Below are 13,989 nucleotides of genomic sequence, written 5' to 3'. Positions count from 1 at the left end.
TCATTAAGGCATGTTACCTCGTTTTTCTTAGGTACCAGGATGATAGTGGTCTTCTTAAAACAGGTGGGAATCTCCGATTGAAGCAGGGAGAGATTAAATATGTCTGCAAATACCCCTGCCAGCTGATCAGCACAAAATCTGAGCACATGGCCAGGGATACCATCCTGGCCAGATGCTTTCCTCGAGTTCACTCTCCGGAAGACTGATCTTGCGTCCTCGATGGTGACCACAGGTTCAGTTGCATTGGAGGCTGTCAGGGGAATGTTTCCACTTGTCATTTAGAACTTGTTGCCTTTGTCTTATTCACATTGGTCTTGTTTGCCTTGATTCTTGACCACCAACCCACAGGAATGTGGAGGAAACAAGGGCATCTAAGAAAACCCACATGGTTACAGGGGAATCATGCAAACTCCTTTCAGATGGTATTGGAGGTCAAGATTGAACTCTGGTCACTGGAGCTGTGAAGCAGTAGTTTTCTTGCCTGAGCCACTGTGCATCCCTCGTTCTAGTTGCTATATGTGCCATGGTGGCTGGAATTCCAATGTGATTTGTTGGAATTTCCAATGTGTATGTCTGATTTTAGGTTATTTTAAGTTGCTGTTCCTGCTGACTTCACCAACTCCCTGCTGCCTTTGGTAAAATGTAGTCGCTGCATTCAATGCAAACTCCTTGCATATGAGGAATTTGTCAGGTTAGCTCCCTCCCATATACAATGTTAAAGCCATTGAAAAACCATAGACAAATTTGGTTGGAGTGGGGAAAACAGTCTATTGTACACCAAACAAAATGAATTTATTAACACAGTCTGTTGTGCAGAGGAAAGAGAAACTGCATCTTTTTCTCATTTTTTTCAGAACTGTGCAATGTGAAGGATTGTTACTGTAAATTATGTGCTTAAATCAAACTCAGTTACAACAGTGTCGCCAAACTTGATTCATAGCAGAGTTAACCAACAATCTTCACTTACCGTGGCTGTAACATTGTCTGTATGTGCAGATTTAATTAATTATTCACCGAAGACTACTCTTTACATGATTAGACATGTTCATTTATTAATATTCATTCACTCATTTGCTATTAACAGTAAGCCTTCTTAAGAACTGTTATTTTTCTAAAAATAGTTTGATTATATTTTTAAATTTTTTAAATTAAATTTTATTTACAGCGTGGTAACAGGCCCTTCCGGCCCCACGAGTCCGCGCCACCCATTTTTAACCCAAATTAACCTACCCATACATCTTTGCAATATCTAATATCTAATAAAGCTATTGAGGTTTTTGGATTTAAGGCAGCATGGAAAAGAAAAGCTGTTCCTAAGACAAAAGAGGACTGAAAAGGGATGTGATCAAGATGTAGGGAGGCTACAAAGAGACATAGATAGATTAAATGAGTGGGTAAAAATCTGGCAAATGGAGTGTAATGTGGAAAATGTAAATTTTGGCAAGAAAAGTAAAGAGGTATTATTTAAACAGTGAGAGTTTACGAAGATCTGAGATGCAGAGGGTTTGGTGTACTAATGTATGATTTGCAAAAAGCTAGTATACAGGTACTGCAAGTAATTAGGAATGCTAAAAGAATGTTATTGTTTGTTGCTAGGGTAATTGAATACAAAAGTAAAGGGGTTTTTACTGTAAAACAATGATAATCCATCTTTTTTTATTTTGATAATTATAATTTGATAATGATAATTATCAATGATAATCAAAAAATTGAGTTTTTAGTGGTGTCAACTGGCAGATTATCCAGTCTATGTTATTCCTATTGATATCCTAACCCACTTATAATTTACTTTGTTTTAGATATTCCACAGTAATATTATATTTTTATTGAACGTGGTGAGTTTAAAGGGAGAATGGGGAATAGGGACATGGTGAATTTAGAGGGAGTCCAGGGAATAGGTCTGTGTGAGCCAGATGTCAAATCGTCAGGGTTTCCAACTGTATTGGAGATTAATGGTACTTCAATCATACAGGGAATTGGTGAGACTGCCTCTAGAGTATTGTGTACAGCATTGGTTTTCTCATTTAAGGAAGAATGATAATGCATCAGGAAAGGTCAAAGAAGGTTTATTAGACTGATATCTGGGGTGGATGGGTTACCTTTTGAAGAAAGGTTAGATAGGCAGATGGTATCTTCTGGAGTTTAGAAGAGTGAAGGAAGATTTTATTGAAACATGTAAGATCAGGGTGGGTATGGAGAGGATGGTTCACCTTTGTAGGGGTCATTGTTTAAAAATAAATTGTTGCTACTTAGGACAAATGAGACTTTTTCTCTAAGGATCATGAGGCTTTAAAACATGCTCCCTCAAAGTATTTGAATATTTTTAAGGCAAAAGTAGGTAGATTCCTATTCAGCAAGGGAGAGAAAGGTTACTGTGAATGGATTGGAATGCAGAATTAAGGTCACATATAAATCCGCCATGATGTTATTAAATGGCTGAGCTGGCTCAAGGGGACGGGTGGTCTGTCCCTCTTCCTAATTTGTATCCTTGTATCAGGGTTTTAAGATATTGAGAGATATAACTAATGAATCTGCAAGAGACTTACTGTATTTTTACTGCAGTAAGTATAGAACTCCAGGACCCAGTAAATGAACTTGTCTCAAATCAAGCTAAGGACTAAGTATTTGCATTGATTTCTTTCTCTAAACTTGCTGCGTTATCTTTAGTATTTGCTACAGTGTTTGGCCCTCTTAAGTACACAACACATTCTAACCAGTAGCTGCGCCTTGGTGATAGTTAACTTCTGATTTTTCAGAATGGAGAAAGGTGAACAGTGTTCCCCAGGGAACGGTGTTACGGGTGTAAGCCACGGTTTTTAAATGTATAGATGGCACAATACTTGGTAGTACAGTACTATGAATTCTGAAGAGCATTTGGTTTTTTTCATTCATTTCATTCATCAAAAAGAATAAATTGCAGCAGGATATAGGCAGGGCATTGAGTACAAGAGCTGGGTCGTCATGTTACAACTTAGCAAAATGCAACACTTCGCACTTGGAGTATTGTGTGCTGTTCTGGTCACCCTGGCTATAGAAAGGATATCATTCAGCTGGAAAGGGTGCAGAAAAGATTCACAAGGAATTTGCTGGGACTGGAGGGTTTGCGTCATAAGGAGACATTGGATATGCTAGGACTGTTTTCCCTACAGCATAGAAGGCTGAGGGGTGGCCTTATTGAGGTATGTAAAATCTTGAGGGGCATAGATAAGATAAATGGTCATGGTCTTTTTCCCTGGGTAAGTGCATCTAAAACTGGAGGGCAAAGATTTAAGGTGAGAGGGAAAAGATTTAAAGGGGAGCTGGGAGGACATAGAAGGTGGTGGATATGTGGAATGAGCTGCCAGCGGAAGATGTAGAGATGGGTACAGTTACAATATTTAAAAGACGTTTAGAGGGTTATGGGACTAGTTCAGGTAGCCAACTTGGTTGGCATGGACAAACTGTTTCTGTGTTGTATAACATGACATGAAAATTGGTGTTATTGATAGTGTGGAAGATGGTCTTGGATTACAGGAAGATGTTGATCAATTGGTAAAATGACCAAAGCAATGGCAGATGCAGTTTAATCCTGATAAGTGCAAGGTGGTGCACTTAGGGAGGACTGATAACAGTAGGCAGACCCTAGGGGGTATTGAAGGCAGGGATCTTGGTGTACAAGTCCAAGATCCTCGAACATAGCAACACAGGTGGGTAAGGTAGTGATTAAGGTGTACAGGACTGTAGTCTTCATTAGCCAATACATAGAATATAAGAGCATGGAGATTATGGTGCAACTTTATAAACTGCTGCTTAGGCTACAATTGTAGTGCTGTGTGTATTTCTGGTTTCCACACTATATAGGAAGGATGTGATTGTACTAGAGAGGATACAGAGGAGAATCACCAGGATAGTACATGGGATGGAGTGTTTCAATTATGAGGATAGGTTGCGCTTGTTTTCTTTGAGTGGTGAAAGTTGAGGGAGGGACCTGATTGAGGTATTAAAAATTGTGAGGGACAAAGATACAGTGGACAGTAGGAAATTGGTCTTCATAACAGAGTTGTCAAAATTAGTGGACAAGCTAATTGGGCCAAGATGTGGAACCAGAGTTTAGTAGAGAGCCGGCATGGACATGATGGGTTGAAAAATCTCCTTCCATGCTGGTAACTATTCTATGATTCTATAACCAGCTTCAAAAGAATGTCATTCATAGGGTTTTGCTTCTAAGTTTACAGTCTTGTCTAGCTTTACTCCTATGATTTTGTAAAGTTATGAAGAGTCATTGACCTGGAACATAACCTCTTCCGCTAATGCAGCTTTACCTGATGAGTATTTTCAGCATTTACTGTTCCCTTTTCAGATTATCAATACCTATGGTATTTTGCTGTTAGATAACAAGACCCAAGCTTGTGTTAAAATCTCTTGTATCATTGGATTCTTATTCCCACAAGCACTTGACAAATACACGGCAAAGTAATGACAAGGTATCCTGATTATGTTGTTGATTGTAACAGCAGTGGTTTGGGGATTTATTTCTTCTGTATGTTACAGAGAATAATGGACTTTGTGTAACATGAGAGACTAGGTGCATTGTTAGTCATCTAATGCTAGGATTTGGTTGACTTCCCTCTTGTTCATGAACAGCATTTGAACCTGAAAACTAGTTTGCAGATTGCATGAAGATGTTTTTGGGAAGGTTTCCTCTAGTTTGAATATTGTGGGTTACAAAATCAGCCACCTGTTTTTTCTGCACCTGTAGACATTTAACTTCCCTTATTCAGTTGTATAAGGGGAAAATCTAATCTTTTGTTTTACTGGAGTGCATGAAGTGTCGGGGTGGTTTAATTTAATACCTCCCCCCATCAACTCGCATTGCAGATTAATGTTTACCTACCTAAGTCCTTTGATATTGGATTTATGGGTAGTCTTTTCAAACTATTAGCTCTACCTTTCCAGTTTGATTTATTGGAAGACCCAAATATTGAAGGCAAGGTTGCCAAGGCTCAGATTGAAGAATGGAACCTTTCTACTGTAAAGACAGAAGGGGTATTTGTTTCAACCCAAGTGTTTACCTGATAATCTCTTCTAATAAAAAAACATTTAAACTGATTAACTGTTAATTTATGCACCGATTTGTATTTTTTCTACCTTTCCTGCTTTGAACTTCGTAACATTTGCATTTCAGTTTTTGTTTCAGGCTGATCATTTAAATTACTTCTCTTTCTACTGTATTAGTAATCTACAGTTGATTTACCGTTGCTGTCTGTAGTCCTGTCCTTGGAAGCACCAGAGGAAGTACTCTGTGGTTCATGTGGTTTGTTCAAGTACTGCATGAGGAAGCCTGCATTAGGCGTGTGCTTTTATTATTAGTGATAAAAATGTTGCACCAGATTTGCTCTTAAAAGACATTAATAATTTAATTCTTTGGTTGACTATGAAGTGCCCTAATATCTCTCAATCGATTTGTTTTTTAATAACACATTTGTAAGTGTTGTTTCCAGTGTTCTTGGTATAATTTTAACAATGCTGCAACTGATGTTTTTGTATTTTTTTATATACAAGTGTTGTACCTCTCTGTAATATTTTTGTTATTAATTTGGAGTCAGCAATATCTTCCATTTTCACTCGATATAATGATTTAATAAACGGGGTTACAGCTGGTGAGTTTATGTTCAACTTTCCCATCTGTATAATTAGTGTTGAGCTTTCCTAGGTAGAAGAAGAAAATTAATTTTAAAGAAAGAAAATTGCAGATGATGGAAATCTGGAATAAAACAGAAAGTGCTAGAAACACTCAACAGTTCAGATGGCGTCTTTGGAAAGAGAAACAGTTAATGTTTCAGGTCCAGGATCTTCTTTAGATTATTTTGGAAGTTAGTTTCTGGTGTGTGTTAGTCAGCTCTTAAATGGTAGGAGTTTTGTACCTTTGTTCATTTACTCCTCTTTGATCACTTCTCTTCTTAACAGGAAACTATTGATCTAAGTCTTGAAAACTTCATGTTCAAAGGATAGTTTCCAGTTTTATCATCCTTTGTGAAGCAAAGTGTATTCTAATTTCAGACCTAAATTCTTTGGTATTAATTTTAAGTTTGTGCCTTCTTGATCTGGATTTTTCCACCAGTGGAATTAGTATCAAATCTCTGTATATTTATAGATCTTGATTAGATCACCCCTTATCAATCTAAACTTAAAGGAGTGTATTTTTTCTCTCTTAAATTAACCCACTGGGCATGTAAATTTTGTAGTAGTATTATAATACCTATATTACCAAGAATGAATTTATGGAAGCAATATCCTTAGCAAAATAGACTGCTACAAAGCTCTATTTGCATCAAAGCTCTTTAACCTCCTCATCAGTGCCATCTTGCCAAATAGTTTCAAAATTAATATTTGTGAATGACCTAGCCCTGGCAATGCCAGTATCTTCAACAATAGTGCGTTCACCTGAAACTTGAATGGGATGCTTACTTGTGGTGCTTGTGATGCTTACCTTTGGACTGCCTGGGAAGCAAGCTACAGGAGTATACTGTAGAGTCCTTTGAATCTGTTCAACTAGTGAACAGTAGCTGTCCACTTAAACATCTTCTAAAGGATGTATTTTCTGAATGGAATCCAAACCAAAGATTCACTGTATTTCATCTCAGTTGAATTAGTCTTAATTGACACCCTGAAAGTGATATTTTGTAGAACACTTCATACTTGGAGTGATACTGGAACACATGCTAGTCCTGCATTACCATGTGAAGATGAAGTCGAGGCCAAATCAGTTCAGAAACTACCGGGTCCAAACTGCATCATCATCATCACTACTTCGGACATCAGCAAAGGCCCTCATGGATTACCTAACAGGACGTGCACCAGGATGACTTAAAAGTAGCAATGATGTGCAACTGAAAACTGTTCAATGAAACACTTGTCAGTCCCAAGACTCTGTTTGCCTGTATTGTCACACATCAGCTTTCTTATTTACTGTGATGCAGGAACCATCCAGGAATTCTGCTTAATTGGGATCCAAAACATTCACATCATACTCCCTTCGTACACTGTAGTACAGTGTGTGAATGTTCGTAACTCGGCAAGGCAGCTTTAGGAGCATCCCCCAAACCAACACATCGGCACGATGTCTTTACCATTCTTTTCCACCATGGCCTTAAAAAAAACCTTGCACTTCGTTTGTCTTCACCATTTTTTTGATCAGTGTAACCTCAATACTGATTAAGCAGTTAAATTGTAGAGTCAGAGTTGAAGTTCTATGGCACAGAAACGGGCCCTTTGGCCCATCTCGTCCATTAACTTTATTTTGTTAATCCATTCACAAAGTTTGAGCATCTAAGGATGGTCAGTATTTTGTGCCTATCCCTAACTGCATGTAAAAAGTTATCTTTTCTTGTTGTACTGCATTCCATCTAGTAAATTTAGTTTTGTGGTGGCAATAAATGGAGAGTTTCAGTGTTTTGACCCAATGACAATAAAGGATAGTGTGCAGAATAGGAGTACACTTGCAGGTAATAGTATTCCCAAATGTCCCACATGGTAGAGATTGTAGGTTTGGAAACTGTTGTGAAAGAACCCTTGGCATTTTACTTTTATAGATAGTGCATACTGCAGCTACCGAATACCAGTGGTGGAGGGATTGAATGTTTAAAATTGTGGCTATGGTGCCAGTCGAGTGTCCTTGATGGTGCCAAGCTTCTAGGTTATTGGAACTGCACTCATTTGGGTGCACTCCTGACATTTTTTCTTCTTGATGGTGGGAAAGCTTTGTGGACTCAAGTTGAATCACCTGCTACAGAATATTCACCCAGTCTCTGAACTGCTCACAGCCATAGCATATATGTGGATGGTCCAATTAAGTTTCTCGAAGATATAATGAGATGAACATTTATCGTTGTCCTGTCAGCTGATCCTGAAAGTATCTCAACCTATGCCTTGGCATTTAACTTGCTTTGAGAAGCACTTTAGCTGCTATGATCACTGCCTGCTGGTGATTTTGTGGTTACTGATTCTGAAAACAGTTTAGGGAAAAATGACTTCATACACTTGTTGGCTTATGGTTTAAAATTTTTCCGAAGGATCTTTGCTCGAAGAAAGAGGTTTCTTGTTCCATAGTTTAATAGTCATCAGGATCTTTTCCACCATTGCAAAATGTTATACAACACCAGTTATAACTCCTGGAAATCCCATAGAAGACATATAGCTGAGTGTGATCTTGTACGTAAAAGGAGTGCATGGTTTTGAGCAGGACTTCCAAACTGTAGCTGGAGTCTTTAAACTATTTCTCATTCTTTGGAACTCTTCCAGATCTATTTTGCCTTGCATTTGCCTTCAGAAGCCACTTAAAACCATGTCTTTTGGGTTTTAGTTCTTTCCGTATGAGGTCCTGCCTCTCTTCCCGAACTCTATCACTTCTTCCCTCTTCATGTAACTATAAGAGTGATCACTTATTACAGATGTAAAATAGTTGCCTGGCAGTAGGGAGGTTTGGGGTGGTGTGGGTGGGGAGCTTGGTGGGGCAAGGTGCTCTAAGGGTGACGTAAAGAAACATGCTGATGAAAGTTCACCAGCCAGAACCATTAACTCAGTTTCTCGCTCCTCAGATATTGCCTGACTTGCTCAGTATTTCCAGCAATTTCAATTTTTCCAGCGTCTGCACTTTTTTTGCTTTATAAAAGTCTGACAGGAAGTGAGGCTGTGCCTGCAAACTTTCCACCCCGGGTCTAAGGTAACGAGGATGGGTTCACAATGGTGCTCGTGTGAGGCTTAGATGCCATCGAGGCCTCAACGTGAGGCAGGAATTGGGAACAATCAAGCAAACCACATATTCCTGAATGCCGTTAAGTTGCTTCAGTGCATCACTGCGTCGTGTGCCTGTACATGTAACAGTGAGTGTGTGGAAAGATGTAGGGGCTGATTTTCTGCCAAGATCGGAAGGGGTTTGCTGGCAGATAAGCCTGTAAATGAGCTATTCCTCAAAAGGAATGATGAGCAACCTTCCTTTCTGAAGAGCACGAGCCCTGAAACTGCTGCAGTAGTTGACTCTAGTTCTCTTATTCACTTACTTGTAATGATACCTCCTGGCCCGTTGGATCCATGCTGGATCCCAACATAACAGTCCAATCAGTTCCATTCCCTCTCTTATTTCCTGTAGCCTGAAATTCATTCTCTCTCACATAGCTATCAAAGCCCCTTTGATTACTTTGGCATTTACCCATACTGAGGAATATATTACAACCTGCCAGCACAGCTTCAGAATGTGGGAGGAAATAAAGGTCAGGGTCAAACCCAGGCCTCTGGAGCTGAGGCAGCAACACTGACTGCTGCACCACTGTGCTGCCTCTAAGACTGGGAAATTTGCATACTGAACCTGTACCCACTATTCATCTGCTTGGAGGAAGTTATTTAATAAAGTTTAATTGTTTTCAATTTTTAAAAAAATAATCTCAACTTTATAAATTTTTCTTTTTTAATGTTTGTTTTTAACAGCTCCCAGGTGATTTGGAATGTTTGTGAATATCAAAGGCATCACAAACATTCAACAATAGTGGCAGCTTTAACAGCTGGTGAGCCCTGGGGACAGGGTTTCATCAGCTGTCAAAGCCCTTGTGTCAGCATAGCCAGGACACAGACTTTGCATTAGACAAAGCCCTGTGTTGCCCTGGACTTGCCAAGGTGGTGGGAACTGGATTCCCTGCAGAAATTTGTGCCCCAAACCACACTGGGTGAAAGAGCATGGTCTAGGGGCAAAGGCCAGTAAGCTCAGGATGGTATAAAATAGGTAAAAAAAAAATTGCTTGGATTTAGGGAAAAAGTGCCTCCAACTGAATTGCTGTTTGAAAAAGCTTGCACGGAATTTGCAGTTGAATGGTCTTTTTGAGTTTATAATATTCTGCAGGTATTAATCTAATGATGTAATAAGTTGTTATAAAAATGCAGGCTTTTTTTACAAACTACAGTAAAACTCCAGTAATAACTAGTCTGACATGCTAAGTACCTTGGTTCTAATGAGCAGATTTTCTAGACTGTTCGATGTTATTTCTGTTAATACCCCCAAAACAACTTTAATTCACATTTTTTTAAGAAGTTAGTGTATTGCAAAACATTTTCCAGTTAACCAGGTTAGTTTTAATGGGAATGAGGACCTGGGCAGGGTGAGAAGGAAGGAAGCATGGCCAGATACCAAACCACTGGGATTTCTGCATCATTGGATCAGGGGGCAGCAGATTAACAGAGTTTTACTGTAGCTTCTTTTTGTTTCAAGAGAACTTGCTTACTTTGCTTCAAAAGTTTGTTCTTAACTATTCAAGAAAAATGTCGTTAGTGTTCTTTTTTTCCCCAACCTCCCCTTTAATTTGCTTTCATTTGATCTTATAGGACTGTGATTTGATGAAGTGGTGATTGGCGAAAGGATTTAGCTTGCACACTGTTCCATATGGCTGCACCTGAGACCAATGATTCAAACTGCTATCCTCTGACTGGTGTAGGATGGGCCTCAAACCAGAGCGCCTGTCCAAAAGAATATCAGCTGGTACGTCTAGCTTTCAGTACAGTAATTCTGTGTTCACATTTCTTCTTGCGCTTGTTGAATTCAGTATTGAAAAGAGTGGGATAAATTAGGAAATGATAGAATATTTAGTTTCAGCTCTTTTCTCCATCATTATATGATCACCACTGGCATGACTGCATTTTTTTTTGCTAATCCCTGGTTGCCCTTGAGAAGCTGTTGATGAAGTACCTCCTGGACCTTCTGCCGTACATGTAGTGAAGGAACTGCAACAGAGCTATTAAGTAGAGATTTCCAGGATTTTAACCCAGTGACACTGAGGGAATAATCTGTTATATTTAAGTCGAGATTCCTAAGCACCTGATGCCCTAGTCTTCTACATGGCAATGTTCATAGGTTTGGGAGCTGGCATGTAAGAAACCTTCGTGATTTGCTGTAGCACATCCCATTGATAGTACAGTGTAGATGCAGCAGGGAGGGAATTACTATTTAAAGTGTGGATAGGTATTGATCAAGTTGATTGCTTCATCATGATAGACGCTGAGCTGCTGGCATCTGTATCAAGTACAGTCATTGATTTTTCTGTCCCATGCCTGTAGATGCATGTACGGCAGTGGGTCCGGAAGGTACTTCATCAACACCTTCTCAAGGGCAACCAGGGATTAGCAAAAAAAAATGCAGTCATGCCAGTGGTGATCTGGGGAGTTGGGTTTATTGTTGCTAACTTTTGGGAGCCTGCAATAATGAACTTCTGGCACAAGGAGCTAAGCAGGGCTGGTCAGTGCATATTCCTAAAAGATGGGATTCTTGTCAATGATCTTGCCACATTGAGAAAGTGTGGACCTACCTTGGATGACAAGAGCATAAAGGATAATGTATAAAAAAGGGAAGTGTTTCAGATTCTGTTCTAAAGCTGCAGGATTAGAAATAAAAAGGAGTTGGGTATAGTAAGGACACGGTATGGAAATAAAAATAGTTGGAGTGAAAAGAAATGAAAATCCCAAAAATATCCTTTCAGTTCATAGAGTAAGGATAAATAAGGAAAATGTGGGCCTATTGGAGACGAGGAGTTAACCTGTGTGGAGGTGGACGATGTGAATGAGCTTCCCACTTTGCTTCTGTCTTCACAAAAGAAGAGGGACAGTGCAGGCATTATTCTTGATGAGAAGCGAGTGAAATACTGGATAGAATAAACAAGGTTAGAAAGAGAATATTAAGCATCCTTGAAGCATAAGATCCTGGAATTCATTTCATTCACATGACCTGAGAAAATCAAGAGAGGGGAAAACCTGTTTCAAAGTGTGATACTGAATGACTGTTGTGCAGTTAATAAAAAGAGACTAATGGATAAGTAATTACAAGTTTTTCAGTCAGTAGTGGGAAAGTATAGTAGAGAAAAAATGAGGAAGACAAGGTCCTACATGGGAGACTGGTCCAAAAGGTTAGGGTCCTTGGGACCAGGGCAAGTTGGTACTTTGGATCCAAAATCAGCTTGGCAATAGGAGACGGAGGTGATGGTAGAGGGTTACTTTTGTGATTGGATGCCTGTGACTAATGGTGCTGGGACCTTTGCTGTTTGCAACATACGTGAATGGTGTGGATGTAGGAGGCGTGATCACAAAGTTTGCGGATGACACTAAGATCATTGGGGTTGTTGATTAGTGTGGAGGGAAGTCTTAGGCTACAGGTTGATTTTGATATGTTGGTGAAATGGGCTGAGCAGTGGCAGATGGATTTTAATCCCGATAAATGTGAGATGATGCATTTTGGGATATTAATGAGGCTAGGACATACACCATGATGGTAGGTTCCCAGGTAATAGTTATTGAGGAACAGAGGGATGGTCTACAAGTCCTTGAAGACGGCAGCACAGGTAGATAATATTGTTTAAAAAGGCATACGCGATTGTGCCCTACATTAGGTATTGTCTTCAAGAGCAGGGGAGATTACACTCCAACTTTATGAAACCTTGGTCAGACCTCAGCTGAAGCAGTGCTTGCAGTTCCAGTCGCCACACTATAGGATAGCACTGGAGAATGTGCAATGGATTTTCACCAAGGTGTTGCCTGGGATGAAGCATTTCAGTTATGAAGAGAGACTGGAGAGGCCGGGTCAGTTTTTCCCTGGAGAGGAAGTGGTTAAGAGGGGCCATGATTGAGGTATATAAAATTATGAGGAGTATGGATGGGGTAGACTGCAGGAAACTTTTCCCCATATCAGAGGTAGATAAGACTAGAGGACTTGGGATTAGAGTATAGGAGAAGAGATTTGAGGGGGACTTTTTTCATCCATAGAGTGGCATGTACCTGGAGTAAACTGCCTGAGAGAGTGGGTGAAGCAGAGTTGCTGCCAGGATTTAAAAATGTTTCTAAACGAGCACCTGACTTGCCTAAGCATAGAAGGCCAACTGCAGGAAGATGGGATTAGTACAGATGGGTGCCCACTGGTTGGCATGGATGTGGTGGGCCAAATGGCCTGTTTCCATGCTGTATGACACTGACTTTATAGGAATATTATTAATTACCTGGAAAAGTGTATCAAGAATGGTTCAGAGAAGGTTGTGTGAGACCAATGATTGAATCTCAATGAAGTATGAAGATCATTTATCCTTTGCTAAATTCCATGCAGACTGTCATTGGCAAGTCCAATAGTGCCTTAGTAGCAGAAAATTGAGCTTAATGTCGATTGGTATTTTAATAATTGGTAGGTTGTTTGCAATGGGATTTCTTGGAGGTTCAGTGCCACGTCCTTGCTTTTTGTGATTTTTATTTCAATAAGCTAGACAAATGTAGTTGGCATCATTAAGTTTATCTGATGTTACAAAAATTGAGTGTATAGTTGATAGTGAGGAATAAAGTATTAGGATTATTTGACTGATCGGGTGAGTAGAAAAGTGGCCAACGGCAATCAGCCTGCAGAAGTGTAATACATTTGGTTGGGGATGGAGACCAAAGCGATGGGAATACAGAAGAAATAGTAAGGAAATTAGAGTGAAAAGCAATGGAGTCCAAGTTCATGAATTTGAGGTGGTTAAGGCAAATGGTCTCCAATAGACTGCAAATTCTGTGCAGTAGTTTTAGGTGAAGAAAATGCAGTGTATGTGGTACTGTATGTATACAGTAGGTTTTGAAATATATTCAGTTGAGTGACATTAAAGAAAATGGCAAACACAATGGCAAAGGCCTACAGAGCACAACCACAAGGAGATAATTAGAAACTTATAGCACAGAAGGCATGGACAAATGCTTAAGGGACAAAAAAGTGCACAGGTCAAAAGAACTGAAAAGGTGTGTTATACCACAACTGAACTAAGTTGTAAAACAATACCCCTGTGTGAAATCCTTGAGGAAATACCATAAAACTCCAGACGTATACAAACATTTGTTTTGTGCTCTTTAAGTCCAAAAATTTTGGTCAAGAAATTGCTGTATCAAGAATGGTTCAGAGAAGGTTGTGTGAGACCCATGTATTGGTTTTTACTCTGAGATGAAAAGTAGCATTTCTGAGTA

The 13,989-nt window shown here is 39.5% G+C and overlaps 1 protein-coding gene across 1 annotated transcript in view; it reads left to right on the top strand.

Moving 5' to 3' along the window:
* Nucleotides 1-13,989, top strand: part of mvb12a (multivesicular body subunit 12A) — a 45,080-nt gene that overhangs the window by 4,419 nt on the left and 26,672 nt on the right. The window contains exon 2 of the mRNA XM_052042106.1: nt 10,351-10,504. Within this exon, the coding sequence (XP_051898066.1) occupies nt 10,409-10,504 (96 nt within the window). The 5' untranslated portion in view covers nt 10,351-10,408. The remainder of the gene's footprint in view (nt 1-10,350; nt 10,505-13,989) is intronic.

The sequence above is a fragment of the Pristis pectinata genome, chromosome 31 (genome assembly GCF_009764475.1).
Source record: "Pristis pectinata isolate sPriPec2 chromosome 31, sPriPec2.1.pri, whole genome shotgun sequence".
Classification (NCBI taxonomy): Eukaryota; Metazoa; Chordata; class Chondrichthyes; order Rhinopristiformes; family Pristidae; genus Pristis; species Pristis pectinata.
The sequence above is the reverse complement of the archived record's forward strand: the minus strand, read 5'-3'. Positions and strand labels throughout refer to the sequence as shown.